General features: G+C 40.4%; 1 protein-coding gene across 1 annotated transcript in view; it reads right to left on the reverse strand.

The window, feature by feature from the left end:
• The window catches only part of UBE2K (ubiquitin conjugating enzyme E2 K), a 69,597-nt gene extending 44,407 nt beyond the window's left edge, over positions 1-25,190 (reverse strand). The window contains exon 1 of the mRNA XM_004475464.5: positions 23,305-25,190. Coding sequence (XP_004475521.1) covers positions 23,305-23,367 — 63 coding nt within the window. The 5' untranslated portion in view covers positions 23,368-25,190. The remainder of the gene's footprint in view (positions 1-23,304) is intronic.
• Positions 25,191-25,516: the final 326 nt, after the last annotated feature.

Here is a 25,516-nt window from a genome sequence, read left to right on the forward strand (position 1 = left end):
CCTAATTTTGTGAAAAGAAAAAAGGATGTGTGGCAATTTGAAATTATTTTATGAATCCCAAACAGAGAAAGATTATGTCTGTAAACTAATCTATTTCTCTGGGAGGGGTACCCGTTGATTGCATTACATTCAGCAGAGGGGCCTTTGATTAGATTACTTGATAAGCTCACTTTAGGGCCATGTCAGTGAGGCTTAACTCAGGCTGGGTCTCCGTCCCTTTATATCAGAAAGGGAAACACAGAGGAAGACTTGGACACAGGAAGAAAGAGCTGTCATTTTTGATCCTGCCATGTGACAGAAAGGAAAAGGCTCAAAACCTGAGGCCCTAGGAAGAGATGAGCCATTTGCCTGGTAACTTACAGCTAAATCTGGGAAGAGAGCAGAACAGCTGAGTCTGTTATAAGAAGCCTTAAGAGACAAGCCTATGCCAGCTTGCAGCTGAAATCAGGAAGAAAGGAGGGCAGCGGAGTCACAGAAAGCCAGGAGGGGAAGGAGAGATCAGGCAGAGATCAGCCACAATTTTGCCTCAAAACATGACATCTGACTTTGGTGAGAAAGCATGTCTTATGGTGCCTTGAAACTGTAAGCTTTTACCCCAAATAAATCCCCTTTATAAAAGTCAATACAGAGAAGCAGACTTGGCCCAGTGGATAGGGCGTCCATCTACCACATGGGAGGTCTGCGGTTCAAACCCCGGGCCTCCTTGACCCATGTGGAGCTGGCCTATGCACAGTGCTGATGCATGCAAGGAGTGTCATGCCATGCAGGGGTGTCCCCTGTGTATGGGAGCCCCACGCACAAGGAGTGCGCCCCATAAGGAGAGCCGCCCAGCGTAAAATAAAGTCCAGGCTGCCCAGGAATGGCGCCGCATACACGGAGAGCTGACGCAGCAAGATGACGTAACAAAAAGAAACACAGATTCCCATGCCACTGACAACAACAGAAGCGGACAAAAACAATAACACACAGCAAATGGACACAGAGAACAGCAGACAATGGGGCAGGGGGGTGGGGGAAGGGGAGAGAAATAAATAAAATAAATCTTAAAAAAAAAAGTCAATATTTTCTGCTACTTTGCATTGGCAGTCCTTTGGCAGAATAAGACAAGGTGATAATATCAACAGTAACCATCTGTGGTTGATAAGACTGTGGCTTAATCTTTGTACACATCTTTTAAATCCTCATAGAATAGCAAGGAGACAAGGATTGTCTTCTTCCCAATAAATATTAACAGATCATAAACTCCTATCCCTATAGGGCTATACTCTAGATGTTGTCATCACCAGTAAGTGCACCTTCTCTGAAATCTAGTTTCTCAAGTTCTCAACCTCTATGGATTACATTCACTTACTTTAGCTAACTGGTTTCATCAAATTCTGACCACTCTTCCATTGGTTCCATGGGTGTTCATTACAATCACTCCCTTGCAAATTTCACTCTTGACAACCTTGATACGTTCTTCCTTAATGGTACTCACAGGGCAGAGCCCCAGTGCTAGTTAAACTCACTCCCCAATTAATTTAATAAATCTTTCTCTCAGTGTCTGCCTCAAGCCATTAAGCACTGCTGAAGGAAAACATAATCGTCATTAACTGGTCTCACATTAAAATTTAAGATCACAAATCCCAAATGGAAACTTAATGCCCAGCAATTCTATGCCAAAATAGCCATTTCACAAAGTTTCATTTCTCTGTAAAACTCCTATGCCCTTCTTTCACATCTTTACTCTCAGATAACCTTATCTCACCTACAAAAATATTCTAATAGCTACCAAGATTAAAAAAAAAAAACATCCTCAAAAATATTCCTCTCCAGCTAGGTATCACTTGTCTTCTGTGTTCCCCAGTTAAAGCAAATTTCCTAAGAGATGTCCATAGTTGTCACTTCCTCACCTCACATTCTTACCAACCCACTCCAATCAGACTTCTATTTGCATGATCTCAATGAGAACCTTCGTTTCAATGTCACCAATGACCACAACGTTGCAAATTCAATAGTCCTTCCTACCAATTAGCAACATAAAGTTGACCACTCTCCTGAAACACTGTCTTTCCTTGGCTTCAATGCCTTCAATTTTCCTGGTTTTCCTAGTACATCACTGACAGCTCTAGCTCTCATTATCCTTTGTTCTGCTGGATCCAATTTCAAAATGTGCATGCGGGCCCAGGACAAACACCAGGATTTTGTCCTAGATCCCACCCTTTTCAAACAGAATTCTCCCAGAGTTAAGATCCCTCACACCTCCAATTTTTTCTTTCCCCTACTCCTTCCCATCTCAGAAATTAGCTGCTGAAGACAAAAATTTAGGTATTTCTCTAGCTCGGGATCTTAACCAGGGGTCTGTGGAAAGATTTCAGGGGGTCCGTGAGCTTGAATTGAAATTCAAAAGAACATTATTCTTGTGGGGATGTGTTGGTATGGGTGTGATATATTTATTAAATAATACACGGCATAGTTTGGACTTAGTATGATTTTTATTTTGATGTAGTGTCTTCTGAGTGCAGTGGATAAATGCCTGCAAAAAGGTTGGTTAATGATGGCAGAGATGGTTTTATGATGCCGTGGGAAAACTTGAATTTCTAAATGTTGGCTGGAAATGACCATTGATGTTAAACTGTGTTAGGTTATTGGGTTTTCAAATTATCAGAAAGTTGTAAAACGTAATTTTGAATAACCCTAAAATTTAATTTAAAGACGTGCCGATGTTGAGTGTCATAAAACTATCTCCTGCTACATTCTAAGAAGGGGTCCGTGGTTTTCACCTGACTGGCAAAGAACAAACAAGGTTAAGAACCCCTGCTCTAGCTTCTTCACCTCCCTCTATATCCATATCTAATCTAACAGCAAGTTCTATAGACTTTATCTTTAAAACATGTCCCAAGTCCTTCTACCATTCTTCAGCTGTATTAATGGTAGAAATAAAATTCAACCTAGCCCCTAGGCTGTCAAAATGGCTTCCCAACTGATCTTCTTGATTTTATTCTTGCCAATGCAATGACTACTAGCTGCCTACTAGTTTCCTTTATCCTTTTCTTACTAATGAGATTCAGATTTTAACTGGGGAGCAATGTGCCCAGCTGAAAAACATTTCCCAGCCTCCCTGAAAATAAGTGGTTGTATAACACAATCCTGGCTAAAGAAATAAAAACAGGCCACTGAACGATACTTCTTGGAAAGCTCTTTAAAAGGGGCAAATTCAGCTGGCATGTGTCTTGACCTACACCTTGCTCCTTCTGAAATTAGACATGTTGGCTGGACTTCTGGCAGCCATTTTGAGAGCTTGAGAACAAGAGTCAAACCCATAAGAATGGGTTAGAAGTGGGAGCCTCCTTGTTGCACAAATGTGACCACTCTCTAAGCTGAACTCAGCATATAAAAGCAGTAACTTCCCCAAGCATAGTACAGGTCTCCCACGGATGAGACTCCCTGACACCAAGGGATTGCTACCAAGTACCAAAAAGCAATGCAACTGGTGGGAAAAGAAATTGACCAAAAGGGGGAAAAGGTAAAGACAAATGAGTTTGTATGGCTACGAAACTTTGAAGTGAGTCGGAAGGCCATCCCAGAGATAGCCCTTATGCACATCAGAAAAGGATCTCATTGACAGCCAAAGTAGATACTACCCCAAACAGCAAATCTCCTCTGCAATATGAAGACATCCAAACACTATGGTCAGGGCAGTTAGCTCAAGAATTTAGACCCTGGCCAGTGGGTCCTAATCTGGTATTTATGCTCCCCAGTATGACAGATTTAAGACTCAGGAGTGGTTTCCCTATGCATCACTTTTCTGTCCTTCCATATGAACCTACAATTAGTTCTAGAATTGGCAGGTATACACCCAAGAGAGAGAAATCTTTGGGCTGTCCATGTGCCAGCTAAGCCCTGAATTTCAACAGAGTTGCAACACCTACTCTCCAATTCAATGGACTCTCCAGGACAACTAATAGGGAGGAGATGATGGACAAATGATATACCAAGGAACCAAGAGTCCCTGTAACTAGAAGCAAGAGAGTCCCATTCATTGGATGTATGGGATCGAAGCACTTCTCAATTAATAGCGGAGTGGGCATCACCATCCCAGAGCCCTCAGGATTGGGAAGCAAACTATGGACTTAAAAAAAAAAAAAAAACTTACTAGTATTCTACTCTAGACTTATTATGATTCTAGCAATGGAAGAAATACCATTGCTGTGGAGGCAGTGACCCAAGGGATGTATGAGGATTAAGGAGAAGAAAAAAAGGGTGTAATATGGGGTCATTTTTGGGACTTGGGAATCATCCTGAATGACATTACAACAACAGATACAGGCCATTATATATCCCGCCATTACCTACAAAGTCGATGGGAGAGTATAAACTATAATGTAAACTATAATCCGTGCTTAGTGGCAATGGTCCAAAATGTGTCATCAATTGCAATGAATGTACCACACTGATGAAAGATTTTGTTAATGTGGGATAATGTAACAGTTATGTAATCGAAGTATCTTTTAAAAAATAAAGTGGAGAAAAAAAATGAATGGCTTGAAGTAGGATACATTGTAAAGCCCCAAACAAGCAACCTGGACTACCTTCCTCAGATAGCTTTTCTATTTATTTAACCACTACTATTTTGCTTCTTCTGTTACGTTTGATCAAACTCAGATCCTAACAATATCCTTTTCCCTTACATCTTCAGACTAAATTCTTCCTCCATATAGCACCCAAAGTGGTCTTTTAAAATGTAATTCTTGATTTTTAAGAACACAAATAGCCAAGCCTTTGCTTTAAAACCTCCAATGGCTTATAGTCGCACATAAAATCCAAACTCCTTATCCTAGCCTTAGAAAGTTTGGTATGATCTGGCTCCTGTCTGTTTCTCTAGTTTTATCTTGCACCACTCTCTCCCCGTGCCACAATACTCTAGCCCAATGACCTCCTTTTGGTTCCTCAAATATACCAAATTCATTCCCACTTTAGAGTTTTCACATTAACTATTTCCTCTGACCTGGAATGTTCCTCCCTTACAGCCTTGGCTTTATCATTCTGATCTCAGTTTAAATCTAAAATCCTAGGAAAGGGCTTTCCTTTTTAATTGATCAATCAAAAGTAACCAGTTGTTCCTATCTATAAAATATTATTGTATTTCTCTGCATTGCATTTACCAATCCTTTGTCTTTCTCCACCCGCCCTATTCACCACTACATCCTAGGCACCTAATATTGGTGACTAACACAACAGCCCTCAAATATTTGTTAAATTAAGGAGTCCTTGGCACTGATGGCACAAAGTTGAGCCAGGATACCTACCCTTGAGAGGCTTAGCATCTAATGGGAAAGACAACTTCGAAGGACTAAAATACATAAGAAATGACAGGCTCGGGTTTTAACCCATGTGGGAATAAGCTCTTAAGGAGAGCACTCTCATCACAGGCCATTCTGCAAAAACTGGGCAAGGAGTTTTCTTTTCCTCACCTGTCCCCTTTTTGGTTGTTGTTATTGGTAGCCCCTGGAATTCAAGGAAATCACCGTTATAGCTTTAGTTGGATACAAGGTTAAGGACCAGATGCCTGAGAGTCTAAATTCCAGTGATAACGCATTTAAATTTCAAAATGTTCAGGTTGCAATAAAAGACTACAAAACATACAAAGAAAGAGGAAGCAATGGCCTGTGCAAAAGAGAAGACTAAAGCATTAAAATCCACTGATGAGGGAAGCAGGCTTGGCCCAGTGGTTAGGGTGTCCAGCTACCACATGGGAGGTCCGCCAGTCAAACCCCGGGCCTCCTTGACCCGTGTAGAGCTGGCCCCTGTGCAGTGCTGATGCGCGCAAGGAGTGCTGTGCCACACAGGGGTGTCCCCCGCGTAGGGGAGCCCCATGAGCAAGGAGTGCGCCCCGTAAGGAGAGCCGCCCAGTGCGAAAGAAAGTGCAGCCTGCCCAGGAATGGCGCCAGACACACAGAGAGGTGACACAACAAGATGACGCAACAAAAAGAAACACAGATTCCCGGTGCCGCTGATAACAACAGAAGCGGATAAAGAAGAACACGCAGCCAACAGACACAGAGAACAGACTACAGGGACGGGGGTGGGGGTGGGGATAAATAAATAAATCTTAAAAAAAAAACACCACTGATGAGGAGAACCAGACCAGGAACATATCAGACTTTTAAAAAATGGTCCGAAACCTGCTGAGAACTAAAGGAAAATATGGGCAACCAACTAAAGGAAATTGGGAAAATAACAGATGGACACAAACAGAATAACAAAAGAGAGATGGAAATTATGAAGAAGGAACCAAACTGAGCTAAAGATCACAGTAACTAAAATAAAACATTCCCGGGAAGCAGACATGGCTCAACTGATAGAGCGTCCACCTACCATACGGAGGGTCCAGGGCCTCCTGACCCGTGTGGCAAGCTGGTCCACGTGCAGTGCTGCCATGTGCAAGGAGTGCCCTGCCATGCAGGGGCGCCCCAGCGTAGGGGTGCCCCACACACAAGGAATGCACCCAGCAAGGAGAGCCGTCCTGCATGCAAAAAGTGAAGCCCACCCAGGAGTGGCGCCACACACAGAGAGCTGACGCAGCAAGATGACGCAACAAAAAAGAGACAGTTGCCCAGTGCCACCTGACAATGCAAGCAGACACAGAAGAACACAGTGAATGGACACAGAGAACAGACAACGGGGGGGAAGGGAAAATAAATAAAACAAATCTTTAAAAAATTAATTAATTAATTAATAAAACAAACATTCCCTACAGGGGTTCAACAGCAGATTGGAGTTGCCAAGATTCTGCGAACTTGAAGATAAAACAACTGAAACATTCAGGTTAAGGAGCAGAAAGAATGAAGAAAAATAAACAAAGCCTGAATATACAATGAATATATACACTGTGGGAGTCCCAGAAAGAGAAGAGAGATAGGGGCAGAGTATTCAAAGAAATAATGGCTGGGAAACAGATATGGCTCAAGTGATTGGGCTCCCGTCTACCATATAGGAGATCCAGGATTCAATTCCAGGGGCCTCCTAGTAAAGGCAAGCTGGCCCACAAGGCGAGCTGGCACAGAAGTATGACGCAACAAAGAGAGACAAAGAGGAGAGATATAAGAGACATAGCAGACCAGAGAGCTGAGGTGGTGCAAGAGATTGAGCACCTCTCTTCTATCCCAGAAGGTTCCAGGATCAACTGAAGACAAGCAGATACAGAAGAACACGCAGGGAATGGACAAAGAGAGCAGACATGGGAGATAGGAGGTGTAAATAAATAAATCTTGAAAAAATAATAATAATGGCTGAAAACTTTTCAAATTTAATGAAAGACATGAAAATACTCAACCAAGAGGCTCATCAGACACTCAAACGGGATAAACCCAAGTAGACCCGTACCACAATATATTATAATCAAACTGTGGAATGCCAAAGAGAGAATTCTGAAAGCAGAGAAAGAAGCCACATGTCACATAAATGAGATCCTCAATAAGATGTATGATTTCTCGCTGGAAACCATGAAAGCAAGAAGGCAGTGGAAGACATATTAAAAGTGGTGAAAGGAAAAATAACCATGCAATTTTTTTTCCAGCAAAACTATCTTTCAAAAATGAGGGAGAGGGAAGCGGCTGTGGCTCAATCAGTTGGGCTCCCATCTACCACATGGGAGGCCCTGGGTTCATGTCCCTGGGCTGCCTTATGAAGGCAGGCTCACCCACATGTCACAGAAAGCAGTCAGCCCGCAGTGCCGTGGAGAGCTGACTCAGCAAGGTGACTCAACAAAAAAAGGAGACAAACAAAAACACAGAAGAATGCGCAACTAATGGACAGAGAGAGCAGACAGCAAGCGAGCCACAAGATAAATAAATAGATAAAAATAAATACAGACACAGAAAAACACAGCGAATGGGCACAGAAAGCAGATAGCAAGCAAAAAAAAAAACCGTGGGGGGAGGGATAAAAAAAATGAGGGAGAGATTAAGACACTTCAGATTTTTTTTAGAAGCTGAGGGATTTGTCACCACTAGAATGGACCTATAAGAAATGCTAAGCTGACTTCTGCAGGCTGAAAAAGGCATTAGAGAATAGATCAATGCGACATGAAAAAATAAAGATCTATGGTAAAGATAATAACATGGATAAATATAAATACCAGTACTACTGTATTTTTGGCTTGTAACTCCTTTTTACTTCCTACAAGATTTGAAAAGCAAATGCATAAAATATAATTACCAATCAATGGTTTGGGTCTTGTATAAAAATGTAATTTGCAACAAGAACTACATAAAGGTGGGGGGATAAAAATGGTAAAGGAATACAGTTTGTGTATGCTATTGAAATTAAGTTGGTATCAATCTAAAATTGTTAACAGATTTAGGATGTTAAAGGTAAGGCCCAAGTAACCACAAAGAAAATGCCAGAAAACATGCAAACTCATGGAGGCAGAAAGTATAGGTTATAAGGGACAGGGGCAGGGGGAATGAGGAGTTAATGCAAAGTTGAGTGTAGGGTTTCTACTTGAGGCAATAGAAAAGTTCTAGTATGACGGTGCGAGAACTGCAACATGGTGAATGTGATTAATCTCACAGAATGGTATGGTTGGGAGTGGATTGAGATGGGAAAGTTTACGTTATATATCCTTTTCCACATGACAGGACAGGAGCAAATTCAAAGACAATGATGGGAAAAGGATGTGGCTCAAGTAGTTGGGTGTGCGCCTACCACATGGGAAGTCCCAGGTTTGGTTTCGAGGGCCTCCTAAAGAAGACAAGCAAGACAGTGAGCTGATGCAACAGGTTGATACAACGGGCTGGCACAGCAAACTGATGCAACAAGGAGACACAACAAGAGACAAAACAAGCAGGGAGCAGACGTGTCTCAGGCAATTGGATGCCTCCCTGTCACACGGGAAGTCCTAGGTTTGGTTCCCTGTGCCTCCTTAAAAAAAAGAAGACAAGCAGGCAGAGAGAGCACACAACAAACATACACAGAGAGCAGACAACAAGGGGGGAGAAATAAATTAATCCTAAAAAAAAAAAAAACAATGACAAATGCAAGATATGTTCCTAGACTAAATATAACGGAGGGAAAGGCTAAAAAGGACACTACTAGGATATATGGGGTAAAATGGAATATAGACTGTAAGCTTTATATCAATGTTAAATTTTTTCTGTAAGCTTTATATCGATGTTAAATTTTCTGAACTGGACAACTATACTTAAGGTGGTTACATAAATGAATATTCTTGTTCTTAGGAAATGTACATGGAATAATTAAGTGTTAAAGAGCATGATTTATACAAGTTGTTCTCAAACACTCAGAAAAATGGGTTAATTGATAAATTAGGGATAAAAAGATACAGTAAATGTGGTAAAATGTTAAAATTGAGGGATCTGTGTATGGGGGTGTGTATGTTGAAATTCTATATATGGGGTTTGTAGTATTTTCACAACTATCCAACAAGTTTCTAATTATTTCAAATAAAAAGTTTAAAAGAATAAAAAAGCAAAGAAGGAAAAGGCATATTTCAGGCAGAAAGAACAACTATATAGCAAGCAATTTAGGATAGGTGAAGTGTGAGGGAGAGAGAATCTTAAGGTATGTGTGGGCATCATGCTTGTGTTTGACATTTGACAAGAAACAGGTGTGGAAAGGTAGGTTAGAGCAATAATAAAAAGGTTTTGACTTTAGCTACAGGCAATAAGAAATTTAAAAATTTAATCCAATAGCACAATGACAGTTGAACAGAGGTAAGGAGAGACTAAAGGTAGAGAAGCATAGTAAGCAGTCAATAAACTACTTTTAATAGTCCATATGAGATAAGAAAACCTGATCTAGGGTGATTACAAAAGAAACGAAAGGGAAAAAAGATTCAAGAGATAAATGGCAGAAGGGGAAGTGAAATCCAGTGAAAACAACTTATAAAGGCAAGTAACAAGTCCAAGAAAAACCAGAAGAGAGTAGTATAGAGTGACCAAAAGAGGAAGGTTCTAAGATGGAAATGGCTGAACAAAGAATGAGGGTTGAGAAGTACCCTGCATGTAAAATTCAGATCATAATGCTAACTCTTGAAGGAAAACTTTCAAGATGATATGATAGATACAGAAGCCCAAGAAGAATGAGTTAACTTTCAAAAACCAAATATAGAGAAAATCATTATGATAACCAAGGGTAGAGAAGGACTTCTTAAAATACAGAAAAGCAAACCATACCATAGATGAAAAGACTGAAAAATCTGACGTCTTTAAAATTAAACTTCTGTGAGACAAAAATGTAACAGTTATAAATCAAGTCACATAAGGGAAGATGGACAAAATTATATGTATTTGTGAAAAACACAAACCACCCACTTAAAAAAACAAGAAGAATGTAAACACTAAATTCACAAAAGCTAGCCTAAAGGCTAATATATCCCAAAATATGTTTGTTATCTCTACGAACAAGGAAAATGAAATACTATTTCAAAAATCTAAGCCATATGATGTCAGGTCACTAGAGCGCATATAATACTAGCAATGCGTAAATTGATACAATCAACTGCAGAACAATGAAACAATATCCATTCATGCAGAAGATGAAAATGTCTTCGTATCTTGCAATTCTGCTTCCTCTCTTATATGCCAAAGAAAATATAAGAATATTTAATACCTCCTGTTTTGTAATACCTAAAAGGTTGGAACTAAATGCCATCAATAGAAGAATGCATAAATTAACTATGAAATGGAACACTATATGATTTAAATTAATGAACTAGGGGGATATGCATTGTCATGGATAAATCTAAAAAAAAATTCTGAGAGGAAAAGTTACTGAATGAGATGGAGAGTATTATAATCATCTGTGAAAAGTTTTAAAATACCCAAAAATACTATGTTAATGAACAGTAAAACCAAAATATGCCTAGGGAGGATATATACCAACTTCAGCATAGTAGTTACTTCAAAGGAAGGAGAATGGATACAAAGTGAGTATGAACTCTATGTTTGGTTTTACTTCCTGGCGAGAAAAAAAACCAGCCCTTGGGAAGCAGATTTGGTTCAACTGATAAAGTGTCCTACTACCACACAGGAGGTCCAGGGTTCAAACCCAGGTCCTCCTAGCCCATGTGGTGAGCTGGACCACACGCAGTGCTGACTGTAAGCAAGGACTGCCATTGCCACGCAGGGTGTCCCTTGTGTAGGGGAGCCCCACACGCACCGCATGCAAAGAAAGCGTAGCCTGCCCAGGAGTTGCACCGCACACATGGAGAGCTGATGCAGCAAGATGATGCAACAGAAAGAGACAGATTCCCGGTGCCACTGACAAAAATGCAAGCAGACACAAAAGAACACAGTGAATGGACACAGAGAACAGACAACGTGGGGGTGGAAAGGGAAATAAATTTTAAAAAATAAACCTAAAAAAAAAAAAAAAAAAAAACCCAAAAAACAGCCCTTATCTGTTAAATCTGGGCCACAGATAGAAAGGTGTTTATACATTATTTTTTCTACTTCTGAGTGATAAATATTTCATTAATTTTAAAAATCGAGGATATAAGTATACATTACTCTTTCCACATAATCCCTGTTCCACTAAAAAGTTACATGATAATGAGAAAGTTATTTAATTTCAGAGCTGTAACTTTCTAATGTGTAAAACAAGAATAATATCAATCTCATAAGGCTGCCACATATATAAAGCATCAAATAGTTGGCATTTAACTATAGGTAGGTATTATTTTAAATTTGCAGTGAAACTAAATACCCAAAGAGTAAAGGATTTTGAATGAAATGAACTTCACCACGTTATTAGAATTATGTAAGCAGGGAAGAGGATGTCATTCAAGTTATAAGACCATATGAGAGGACCCAGGTTTGATCTCTGGGACCTCCTGGTGAAAAAGAAGAGAAAGCATGCCCATGTGGTGAGCCAGTGCCCATTTGAGTGCCCAGTGAGCCAGTGCCTGCACAAATGAGTCATGCAGCAAGATGATGACATGACACAACAAGAGACAAAGGGGAGAGTCAAAGTGAAGGGCAATAGAGACCAGAAATTGAAGTGGCACAATTGACAGGGAACCTCTCTCCACATCAGAGGTCCCCAGGATTGAATCCTTCTGAATCCTAGAGAAGAAAGATGAGAAGACAAAAAGACAAATACAGAAGATCACACAGCGAATGGACACAGACAGCTAAAACAGCAGGGTGGGGGAGGGGAGAGGGAGAAAAAAAAGTAAATCTTAAAAAAAAAATTACATAAGCAACTATCATAACCTACATGGATGTGACCAGCAAGTTTCTAGCTTCCAAGTTCCAATTATGAAAAAAAAATTTACAAAAGATTTAAAATGACATATAATAGTGTTGGGAATCAAATCATGGCCTCACATTAGACATGTTCAAGTCCTAACCCCCAGTCCTTTGAAAGTGTATCTATTTGTGAGTAGGATCTTTGTAGATCCTATTTAGATGACGCTAAACTGAATAAAGGTAGGGGCCTTAATCACAAGGCTGGAGTCCTTACAAGGAAAGGAAATCTGAACAGAGACACTGAAGACTGAGCCAGAGAAGTATAATCTAGAGAGTGAAAGAGCAACATGGGATGGAAGATTGCCAGAAAGTCATTAACATAATATTACAGACTCGAGAAAACATGGCCTTCTGATACCTTGATTTTGACCTTTTACCTCCAAAACTGTAAGTCAGTAAATTCCTAAGACAACCAGTTTGTGGTAACAGTCATGGCAGCCCCAGCAAACTAAGACACAAAGGTTGAGAATCCGGATCCCTTGTTTCCAGTTCAAGGAGACCAGAGCCATATCAAGAAATCCAAAGTAATTCCATAATTCCGTATATTTAAAAGATTCCTGCTATGGGTTGAATTTTGTCCCCAAAAAGATAATATTTGAAACCCTAACTCCTAGTACTTGTGAATGCAATGTTATTTGGAAAAAGGATCTTAGTAGATGTAATCAAGTTAAAATTAAGTCATACTGAATTAGGGAGGGCCCTAATCCAGTATGACTGCTGTCCTTAGAACAGACACATAAATAGACGCAGGGGAAAAGGCCAGGTGAACATGAAGACAGAGACTGGAGGGATGTATCTACAAAATAAGGAATACCAAGGATTACCAGCAAGCTAGAAGAGGAAAGGATGCAAGGAAGGATTCTCCTGTACAGGTTTCAGAGGAAGCACAGCCTTCTGGACACCTTGATTTAATACTTCTAGCCTTCCAAACCATGAGAGAATAAATTTCTGGTTGTTTTAAACCATCCAGTTTTTTTTTTTTTTAAAGATTTATTTATTTATTTAATTTCCCCCCTCCCCCGGTTGTCTGTTCTTGGTGTCTATTTGCTGCGTCTTGTTTCTTTGTCTGCTTCTGTTGTCGTCAGCGGCACGGGAAGTGTGGGCGGCGCCATTCCTGGGCAGGCTGCTCTTTCTTTTCACCCTGGGCTGCTTTCCTCACGGGCACACTCCTTGCGCGTGGGGCTCCCCTACGCGGGGGACACCCTTGCGTGGCGCGGCACTCCTTGCGCGCATCAGCACTGCGCATGGCCTAAACCATCCAGTTTATGGCACCTAGGAAACTAATACAACTCCCAAGTAAAATTATTTTTCGCACTTTAGATCACACTTTAACACCAACTTTTTTCCAATTTATAAATGACTCCTAAAAAAAAAAAAAAAGAGTATTCAACATCTTAAAAACAAAACTCACACAAATTGTTTTTATCTCCCATTACCCAATGGGTTTGTTTAAAAACAAATGACAGGGAAGAGGACTTGGCCCAGTGGTTAGGGCATCCGTCTACCACATGGGAGGTCCACAGTTCAAACCCCAGCCTCCTTGACCCGTGTGGAGCTGGCCCATGCGCAGTGCTGATGCGCACAAGGAGTGTTGTGCCACGCAGGGGTGTCCCCCGCGTAGGGGAGCTCCACACGCAAGGACTGCACCCCATAAGGAGAGCCACCAGCGCAAAAGAAAGTGCAGCCTGCCCAGGAATGGCTCCGCACACACGGAGAGCTGACACAACAAGATGACGCAACGAAAAGAAACACAGATTCCTGTGCCGCTGACAACAACAGAAGCAGATAAAGAAAAACATGTAGCAAACAGACACAGAGAAGAGACAACTGGGGGGGTGGGGAGAAATAAATAAATAGATCTTTAAAAAAAAAAAGAAGTAAACAAGGCGGAAGTGGATGTGGCTCAAGTAATAGAGCTTCCACCTACCATAAGGGAGGACTGGGGTTCAATCCCTGGGGCCTCCTGGTGAAAAAGAAGATAAAGTGTTCCCATGCGGTGAGCCAGTGCCCGCACAAGTGAATCACGCAGCAAGATGACAACACATTAAAAGAGAGACAAGGGGAGAGTCAAGGTGAAGTACAGCAGAAACCAGGAACTGAGGTAGCACAATTACAGGAAACCTCTCTCCACATCAGAGGTCTCCAGGATCAAATCCTGGCGAATCCTAGGAGAGAAAATGAGATGGGAAGACAACACAGCAAAAACAGCAGGGTGGGAGGAGGGGAACGGGGAGGGGGGGGGGATAAATAAATGAATAAGCAAATAAACTTAACTAACTTTGAAAAAAATTTTTTAAAAAGGGAGCAGATGTGGCTCAAGCAATTAAGCACCCACCTCCCACATGAGAGGTCTGGGATCCAGTTCCTGGTATCTCCTGAAGAAAAAAACAAATGAGCAAAACAACAAGGAAGCAATGAGCAAACACCTGAGGGAGCCAACTCAGGGGAGATGATGTAGTTCAGTGGTTGAGCTCCGGCCTTCCCCATACAAGGTCTCAGGTTTGATCCCCAGTCCCAACACCTCAGGGGGGAAAAAAAAGTAAAAAAGTAAGAGAGGCTTCTTCCAGCCTTAATAGCCTTCCTTCCCAAGGTCCTACAAAGCAGGTCTGCAACCAATACTGGGTCCAGGGCCCAGATATAACCAACTAAGAGGGACAATCCTAAAGACCCAGAATAGGTTGAACCAAAAATCAAAGAACAGTAATAACACACACCTCCCGCCACTAAAACCCTATAGAGAGAAAGAAATCAAGCATTTGATCAAATACACCACCTTAATCAGAGGACATGAGAAAAAATTACAAGCCATACTAAGAAAATGGAAGAAATGGTCCAAGAGAAGGAATATATCAAAGCCCCAGAAGAGATAAGGATTTGAGACAACTAATCAACAAGATGCACACAAATTTCCAAAATCAAATTAACAAGCTGAAAGACAGTATGGGAAACAGAGATGGCTCAGGCGACTGGGCTCCCGCCTGCCATATTGGAGGTCCCAGATTTGGTTCCCTAGACCTCTTGGTGAAAATGAGCTGGCCCATAAAGAGAGCTGACCCACATGGAGAGCTGGTGCAACAAGAAGACACAACAACAAAAAAAGACGAAGAGGAAAGACAATGAGAGACACAACAAACCAGGTAGCTGAAGTGGCTCAAGCAACTGAGTGCCTCTTTCCCATGTTGAAAGGTCTCAGGACCGGTTCCCAGTGCCTCCTATAGAGAAGACAAGAAGAAAAGACAAGAAGATACAGAAGAACAAGCAATGAATGGACACAGAGAGTAGACAGCAAGTGCAAGGGGCAAGGGAGGGGGGTAAGTAATAAAATAAATTTTTTTTTTAAAAAAAGAGAGACAATATGGCTAAAGAGATAAAGGACATCAAAAAGACATTGAACAAGCACAAAGAACTTGAAAACCTGAATAAAAAAGTAACAGAGCTCATGGGAATGAAAGACTTGATAGGTAAACTAAAAACCACATTAGAGGCATACAACAGCAGACTCAAAATGATAGAATAATAAATTATACATAAGACAACGAATGAAACTGAAAAGAGAAAAGAACAAGGAGAGAAAAGAATGGAAAAAATAGAACAGGGCTCAGGGAGTTGAATGATAATACAAAACACAGCAACATACTTGTCACAGGAGTTCCAGAGGAGAAGAGAAAGGAAAAGGGGTAGGAAAGAGTATTTGAGGAAATAATTCCTGAAAATTTCCCAAATCTCATGAAAGAAATGAACTTACATGTCCAAGAAGTACAGCATACCCCAATCAGAATAAATGCGAATAGACCTACTCCAAGACTCATACTACTCAGAATGTCAAAGATCCTAAGAGAAAATTCTGAGCAGCAAGAAAGAAGCAAACCATCACACACAAGGGACACCCAGTAAGACTTAGTGTGGATTCCTCATCAGAAATCATGGAGATGAGAAGACAGTGGTATGACAAAATTAGGAAACTGAAAGAGAAAAACTGCCAGCCAAGAATTCTTTACTTGACAAAATTTTCCTTCAAATATGAAAGTGAATTTTAAACATTCACAAACAAATAGAAGCTAAGAGAGTTTGTAAAAAAAGAATCCACATTTGCAGGAAATATTAAACCTTACAGCCTGAAAAAAAAGAAGCAGTTTGGAGGAGAGTATAGAAGAAAGACTAGCAGAAAAGGTAATCAAAAGAGTAAAAAGATGGTCAAAAATAAGACATGATACATGAAAATCAAAGAATAAAATGACAAATAAATAATGCATTTACAGTAATATCACTGAATGTGAATGGATTAAACTCCCCAAACAAATGATATAGGCTGAGAAAATGGGTAAAAAGACATGAGCCATCGATATGCTGCTTACAAGAGACTCATCTAAAACCCAAGACACAAACCAGCTAAAAGTGGAAGGTTGGAAAAAGATACCCATACAAATAGTAACCAAAATAAGTAGGGTTAGGTATACTAATATCAGACCATCAGACTTTAAATGCAAAAAGTTATAAACAATACATAAGGCCACTATAAATTAATGAAAGAAACAATCCACCAGGAAGAATTAACAGTCATAAATATCTACGCACCTAACTAGTGTGCTACAAAATACATGAGGCAAACTCTGGCAAAACTTAAGGGAGCAACAGACATCTCTACAATAATCATTGAAGACTTCAACACACCACTCACATCATTAGATAGAACTAGACAGAAGATCAACAAGGAAACAGAGAACATGAACAATATGATAAACAAGCTAGACCTAAAAGACATATACAGTACCGTGCATCCAAACTCAGCAGATTATACATTTTTCTCAAGTGCCCATTTATCTTTCTCCAGGACAGACTGTATGTTAGGTCACAATGCAGCTCTCAATAAATATAAAAAATTGAAATTATACAAAGCACCTTCTTAGATCATAATGGAAACTGGAAATCAATAATAGACAAGAAAGAGTTAAACTCACAAATGTGTGGAGGCTTAACAACAAACTCATAATTAATCAGTGGGTTTAAGAAGAAAAATTGCAAGTGAAATCAGTAAATACGCTGAGACAAATGAAAAGAAGAACACTTTATCAAAACTTACGGGATACAGCAAAGGCAGTCTTGAGAGGGAAATTTATAGCCCTAAACACCCATATTAAAAATAAAAGAGGGAAGCGGATTTACCTCAATGGATAGAATATCCACCTACTACATGGGAGGTCCAAGGTTCAAACCCAGTGTGGTGAAGCTGGCCCATGCGCAGTGCTGATGCATGCAAGGAGTGCCGTGTCATACAGGTGTGTCCCCCGCGTAGGGGAGCCCCACACATAAGGAGTGCAGCCCTGCAAGGAGAGCAGCCCCGCAAGGAGAGCCACCCTTCATGACAAAAGTGCAGCCCACCCAGAAGTGGGGCTGCACACACGGAGAGCTGACGCAAGATGACGCAACAAAAAGAGACACAGATTCCTGGTGACGCTGACAAGAATTCGGGCAGACACAGAGAGCAGATAACTGGCGGGGGGGGGGGCGGGGAAGAGGGGAGAGAAATACATAAAAAAACAAATCTTTAAAAAAAAAAAAAGAACGGAGTGGATGTAGCTCAAGTGGTTGAGCACCTGTTTCCCATGTACGAGGTCCCAGGTTCAATCCCTGCTACCTCCTTAAAAAAAAAAAAAAAGCCAAAAACTAATCTGTGGGAAGCAGGTATGGCTCAAGTGATAAGGCCTTCACCTACCATATGGGAGGACCCGGGTTCAATCCCTGAGGGAAAATGTCCCTGTGCTGTGAGCCAGTACCTATGTGGCAAGCCACGTGCCCACATGGTGAGCCAAGTGCCTGAGTGCCTGCGTGGTGAGCCAAGCGCCCACGAGGCAATCCAAGTGCCTGTGTGAGTGCCTGCATGGTGAGCCAGTGCCCACACAAGTACCCGCGTGACGAGCCAAGTGTCTGTGTGGTGAGCTGAATGCCCATGTGGCAAACCAGTGCCCGTGCAAGTGAGTCACACAGCAAGATGAGGATGCAACAAAAGAGACGAAGGGGAGAGTCAAGGTGAAGCTCAGCAGAGACCACGAACTGAGGTGGTACAATTGACAGGGAACCTCTCTCCCCATCAGAGGTCCCCAGGATTGAATCCCAGTGAATCCTAGAGGAGAAAGATGAAAAGAGAAGATGAAGAGAAACAGATACAGATGATCACACAGCAGACACTGACAGCAAAAACAGGGGAGAGGGAGGAAAAAAATAAAGTCTTAAAAAAAAAACTAATCTGTGTAGTCAGGTAAGTGACTGAAAATCATCTTATTATATATATTTTTACTTTAAAAAAATATGAAGTGTATTTCTTGCTTAATTTTATCAATAATCTCTTCACCTACTGAGGAAATCCACTTATAAATCACAGTATTCCTGTAATTCCTATGGAACTATCTCCTGAACTTAAGGTCAGTCTCAACTTTCCTTCAGAACCTAGCTCAAGAACTCCTTCCAAATGTGTACCCTCAGAACTCCTACAGCATTTATTCTCTTCACACCTAGCATGTAGTATACCTGGGCACCATGCTGCTTTATCAATCTTTTGTCGGCTTTCCCTCTCCAACGAGGTGGAAGTCTTCTGGGACCCTAATCAATATGATCAATAACTGGTGATACTGTGTTTATCAGGAAAATAAAAGTATATACTCTTTACAGAGGTGTGGCATACTGGTGGAAAACCAGATGCATCTAAGTCTACGGCAGATGGGCAATCTCAAAGCCTTTCTAATAAATAAATTAAAACAAGAAATGTACCCCTAACTGTGTGAGTACGCAGGTTGATTTTTTTTTACCCATTCTATAAGCTTTCTTGTCCAGTTCACACACAGAACACAATAAGGTACTATTTAAATAAGTACCACAGATCTGTAATGTAAATAACTTTAACGAAAAAAACACTTTCTGCTCTTAAGAAAAACTGTTCCAAGATGGACTACATTACTTTTTTGGCAGAGAATTTCATTTTTTGTTTAAATCAAAAGGATAAACATTCAAAAAAGGAAATTATTAACTTTAAAATAACCTGTTAAAAGTTCTGAAAATTAAAACAATATTCAAAGAGATATTTTTTTGTACCTTTATTGTCCATTCATCCTTTAGATAAATTATACTACACATCTTACATGGCAGTTTTAAATGTTATTCTAAAAGAGTTTTGTCTACAGCAAGTCTTCGACATTTGGTAATATCTGGAGACATTTTTGGTTATCACAAGTGGCTTGGGGAAGGCTGTGGCTTGGGGAAGGAGAGGGATGTTGGGCAGTGCTGATGGCAACTCGTGTACAGGCTAGGGATGCTGTAAACATCCTACAATGCACAGGAGAGGCACAAAACAAAGAATTAATTATTCGCCCAATATTACAATACTGCCAAGGTTAAAAAACCATGGTCTACAGAAAATCAAGAGACTTCTGAAGATTTATAACTACTTCTATATGGAATAATCTAGATGGAATACATTAAATTTACAAAATTTAAAATAATACAAAAATGCAATTAAATGCTTCAAGCAAGCTTTGATAACAATGGTAGTTTCCATGAAACCCATCTGTTAATACTGTAGACCCTTACATTCCCTATGAGAGTCCCAGAAAATGAGATCAAAGTGCAATATGTTAGAACTACAGGTAGTATAAAATAAGAACAAGCAAGTGTATATAAATTGATTTAAGTGCATTTTATTTCACTAATTTTCAAATTTAAAAATATTTTGCATATTGAAATGCAAGTAAATCAATCTCATTGTAATGAGTTTCAACTAACTATATTAGGTTTGTATTTAAATCCTTTAAGCAAGTAATACAAATCAGGTTCAATTATTTTTAAAGAAATAAAAGCATGCTTATCCTAGCAAGTAATGACAGTGTGATGCAGTAAACACAGACCTGGATCTAAATCCCAATACTATCTCCGTTTGTAGACAAATAGTTTGAGATTCTATGAATCTCAGTTTTCTTGTCTAAGAAATAGAAACTCTAATTTAGAGACCTGTTCTCAAGAATTAGCAGTAATGTATAAATGAAGTGGCAGTTAGTTGTTAACAGCAACAATAATTGGTAAATAACACAACCTATAAATAAAATACAGATTATGGCTTTATTATATCCTCACAATCAATAACCACTTATTTAACTCATAAAATAACTCAAATTTACTACAAAGTTACCCTTAAATCAATTTTCCACTCCCAGAAACTTGTAGACATTATCTACAAATTCACACTAAGATTTCAAAATAAGTATTTGTCTATAAAAGACAGACTTAGTCTTAAAGAAAAAGGGGCCTTTTTCTTATTATTTTAACAATAATAAGAGAATATTGCTTTTAGTTATTATTTTATTTTGGCCAAATAAGATATTTGCATGACTCAGAATTCAAAAGGGAGTTATATCTCTCTATCCCAGACACCCAATTCCTCTTCACAGAAGCACACAATGTTATTAATTTGCCATGAATCTTTCACCTGTACAGGCAAATATTTATTTACCCCCTTCTAACACAAATAGCAGCCTCGCACACAGTTCTGCACCTTGCTTTTTACATTATCTTAGAGGTTATATTTTAAGTAACAACACTCTCTAAAATGGTCATTTATAGCCTCTTATGACCAGAATTCAGGAAACATCAGTTATCTTTACAACATCAGTTGTCTTTAAAAGGACAATTAAAAAACAAACAAAGGAAACACACGGACTGTATACAAGTACTTCAGTGAGTTAATAATAAGCAACATAAATACAATTCATTCATAAAACTGGGACTGCTAAAATACTGACAAAAAATAAAATACTGATGAAAATAAAACTATTTATTGGTTATATTCATTCCAAGATTAAATCATCCATCTGACCCTTTCCTAAGTGTTCTTGGGAACTTACTTCCTAGAAGTTTCCTTTCAAATTTATAAAGGTACTGTTCCTGAAAAATAACTTGTCTGCCTATTCGTATTTCCTGTTTTCTTCCTCTGAAACATTCTGACATTTATTTGAAGTAAGGCTTCATCATCCCTTACATAAAAAGAGCAGTATTATTTTAAACATATGTATTACTAGAGCAATCAAGAATTTCTGGTAATCCTCAACTAATTACTAACTACTTAGTGCTACGTACTAAGACTACCATAGTGAAAACTCCTCACATAAGGTTAAGAGACCAACCAATATGAATTACCAGAGTAGTAAACCTCATCACTTTTAAGTAACAGAAAACATTGCATTAGAAATCTATTAAAAGTTTCAGGTTTGTTCCTTACTATAGAAAATGTTTTAGGCAGTTGACAATAATAGCTGCAATCATACATTAGGAATATTTGTCAATTTTCCTAAATTTATCTGATTAAATAAAAATAAAAGTCAGAATCACTGCTTCCCTGTATCAACAGATATCTAATACTCTTTTTCTGCACTATGCCACAAAAATACAAAGTCATCCTTCCATTCAGAGTTTTGGCACTTGAATACAGAGGTCAGAGTTCATATACATGCTCTGTAAAACAGATCTTACTTATAACTATCTACATTCAATAAGTCAACTAGCACTGCCATTTTCAAATAATTTTAAATAATTATTTTCTCTATGTTTAGATTCAGTGGCACAAATCAATCGTGTTATCTGACTTGTCAGTTACTCATCACTTATTTAGAATACCTGATTTCAGATATCATTAACATTATCAAAGTACCAACATAAGGAAAAAATAGCAACGATATGTTCAATGATAGCAATAATAGTAGCTGACATCTAGAAAAATAATTGTCATTATTACTTTTTAATCTATCTTTGTTAAATCCAAGAGGGGAAAACAATCTGGCAATTCTTGCTGATTTGGGTATGAAGAACTATACTGATATTGACATAGTTTTGAGTCATATTACTATAACGTTTTCTATCTCATATGTAAATAATTGGGGCCAGCACTAATATTTTTAGAATTCAACAGGACTCAAGAACAGCTTGAGACAAATGTGGATTTTTTTGGTTATTTTTTAAAATCACTTCAGATAGATGTTGGGATAAACCTTCTACTCAATAAGGAGCTGTAACAACGTATTAATCTGGTGAAATATCAATATTTTTAATAGAGCTATTTTTCAAAAGTAAGATTCAAGTTAACTACGAGGGACATCATAATGAAGTTTCATGGTACAACATTAACAGTCACAGAGGCATTGTCTTAGGAGAGACTCTCTGATTTGTGACTCGTAAATAAAATTTTGAAATAAACTGCTCATACTCTTGACTATATTTTCTTTTTTCTTTTCCTTTTATTGAGGCCAGTAAAAAGATCCACTATATTTTCTTAGCTAAAATATTAAATGCTTTTACTATATCAAACAACCCGCCTTTTCCAGTCAGAAAGCTTTAAATGTCTATCAGAAAGAGGCGAGGAATTGGACTAAGTGGAAATTAAATGATTTAATTTGGAATTTTCCTTCTCGTGAAAATACCCTTATCTTTTCCCTCAAATGAGATACTGTACCATCATGTCTCCGCTTCACGTCCAATACCCAAGTAAGAGGGTGTAACTGCGAATGTCTTCCTTTCTCCTTTCATCAATACCCAGGAGCTCTCATCGCTCCTTCCCCTAAGGACAGGCAATAACTCAGAATACCCTAAATCGAGGGTGCCGGCCTGGGAGCAGCGCTGCCCTCCTCGGATCCAGTTACCACCTTTCCCCTTCCCCCAACCCACTTCCCGGGTTTTCGCAGGCTCGGCCTGCTCGCTCCCCACCCCGGAGCCACACTTCCAGCTGCTGCCACCGCCACGGAGATCTTTTTAGGACTCACACCAAGGCAAGAAGTGCACCCCTCTCCACCCTGCCCCCCAAACCTTGCTCTTCCCCAGACCACCCGCTGGCGAGACCATTCCAGGGCCCGGGGAGGGGAGGGAAAGGCGGCGGAAGGAGAAGGAGGCTGCTGCTTCTCCACCGGCAGAAGGGCGGCCGCGGGAAGGGCCACCCACCAGGGATATGGGGGTCGCGGAAGAAAGGGCCCTCCCGCCCAGGGCTGAGAAGGGGGATGGCCGGGAGTTCATTTCTGACCTCCTCGCTCTTCAGCACCTCCTTGAACTCGCGCTTGATTCGCTGCACCGCGATGTTGGCCATGTCTCCGCCCGCAGCTGATTCGTACCCGCCTCCTCCGCCACCGCTACGACCACCGCCACCGACGCCACGTCTTCCTCCGCTGCCTTCTCCTTTGGCGATTCAGACCCGAGCACACGAATGCTGCCACTGCCTCCCCGGCCGCCGCGCTCTCCTCAGTGTGGAATCACCTCCGCGCCCGGCCACCAAAATGGCGCCGGCTCCGCGCATGCGCACGACGCTGACGCGACCGGGCGGCGTAGTGGCTCCTGTTGTAGACTCCTATACGTCTCTGCTGCGATCCCGCGCCGCACCGCGGTGCGCCGCGCCTCTAGCCTCTGAGCCAGAGCTGCGACCGCGTGGCTCCGCCCTTCGGGCGTCTGGGACAGGGAGGGTGCGGCTTCCGCGCTGGCCTGCCCTGACCCGGGCTCTCGGGTCGTTTCCTGCGCCGCGCTGCGAATCAGCGTGGTGCGATCGCAGCTTTCAGCCCCTGGCGGGTGGCCAGAGGTGCGAAGCCAACCCAGCCGTGTCCACGCGGCCACACTCGGCCTGGAGCGCCGCCCTGACTCAGCCAGAGCAGAGCCCCAAACCCACAGGCTGACTGTACCTATTCTTACTGTGCCTAGTGTATTAACTCAGTCCAGCCCATTTTCAGTTGGTACTGTTCCAGAAAACCCACTGCGTCCGTTTTTGTTCTGAAATCATTAAAGTGCCATTATTATTACAATCATCCCAGATACTACAAGTCATTGAATTAAGTATTGGTCATTGGTGGGTCCATCAGGCATGTTTGAGACAGGTACTCCATGGAGAGGTTTGAGGTGAGTTTAGACGCCAGTGCCGATCTTTGACCTATTTAGGTAATTAATACGGAATTATGGGACCTAAAACTATGGGCTCCAACCCTAAAGTGTGCGGTAAGCCTGAGATTTTACATTTCTCAAAGGCCTCCAGATGTTAATGCCGCTGGTTCAGGGACCAAACTATGAGAGCTGAAAACAAGTATATATTGTAAATGGAAATTGGAGAAATAGAAGCTCCGGAGGACAGGAGAGGAATTTACTTCCGTAAGCCTAGGACCTGCACTAGCACTAGCACTGGTAGACTGAATAAAAACAAGAGAAAATGTTTCAAGTGGAAAGAAAGTTTGGAAGGCAACTAGAAAAGGGTTGCTGGGACTTATAAAGAAATACGGTTTTGATGCTGAGAAGCACTTTTAATAGAAACTTCCAATGTAATAATGGAATAAGTAAAAAGTGTTTAGAAAACTTCAGCTAACCAATTAGTAAAGTATCCTATTCAGAAATATTGCAAATACATCGTTTGCAAAAGTTACTAAAATTGTGCCAGCAAAAGGGAGAAATAGCCTCTAGAGGTGAATCTTTAGTGGAGGCATATGGTAAAAGGAAATTCTTGAATTCCTGCTCCAGGTACCAAGAAGAGGTTTTTGATTCCAGCTCTTCCCATGCCTGACTATAAATTCTTGGCCAACCTATTTCCTAATCTGCGAAACGAGGAAGCAAAGCTGGATTAGATGATCTCTTTCAAATTCTAAGAGTTCAGAATTCTAAAGCATCCTTCCGTAACATCGTTTCCCGGGGTGGAATAACATAAATTATAAAAACCTTCTAGCAGAGCCCCCTAGTGGTCCTAAGAGGAACCAAATATATAATGTGGCTCTTGGTAAAATGAGTAATTGGTGTAAGGTAAATCAGTACTATGTCTATGTGTGCCAGAAATTTTTTTTTAAAATCCTTTACAAGTGCGCAAAAAAAAATATTAAATTACCTTTATCGGCCTCCTTCAGTTCCCAATTCTAATGTTGGAACTTCAATAACCCTGCAAAACTCAATTCATAGGACTGGTTAGAAGAATCTGATGATTTCTCTGGGAGAGAAGGGCCTGATGATTTTTAAATACACGTAATCATTGACCCTGAAATTCCACTTGTATGGATTCATTATCCAGTCCTTTCAAAGAATGAGGCAACTGCCTATTAACTGACATAAGAAGATCTTTAAACTATATTTTAAGTGATAAAAGCACCACACTAAAAGCAATGTGTTATCCTGGATTAGGTTCTAGAACCAAAAAGACATTAATGGAAAAACTAGTGAAATATAAGTAAAGTCTATAATTTAGTTAATAGTATTGTTCCAGTCTTAATTTCTTA

Source organism: Dasypus novemcinctus, chromosome 1, assembly GCF_030445035.2.
Source record: "Dasypus novemcinctus isolate mDasNov1 chromosome 1, mDasNov1.1.hap2, whole genome shotgun sequence".
NCBI lineage: Eukaryota > Metazoa > Chordata > Mammalia > Cingulata > Dasypodidae > Dasypus > Dasypus novemcinctus.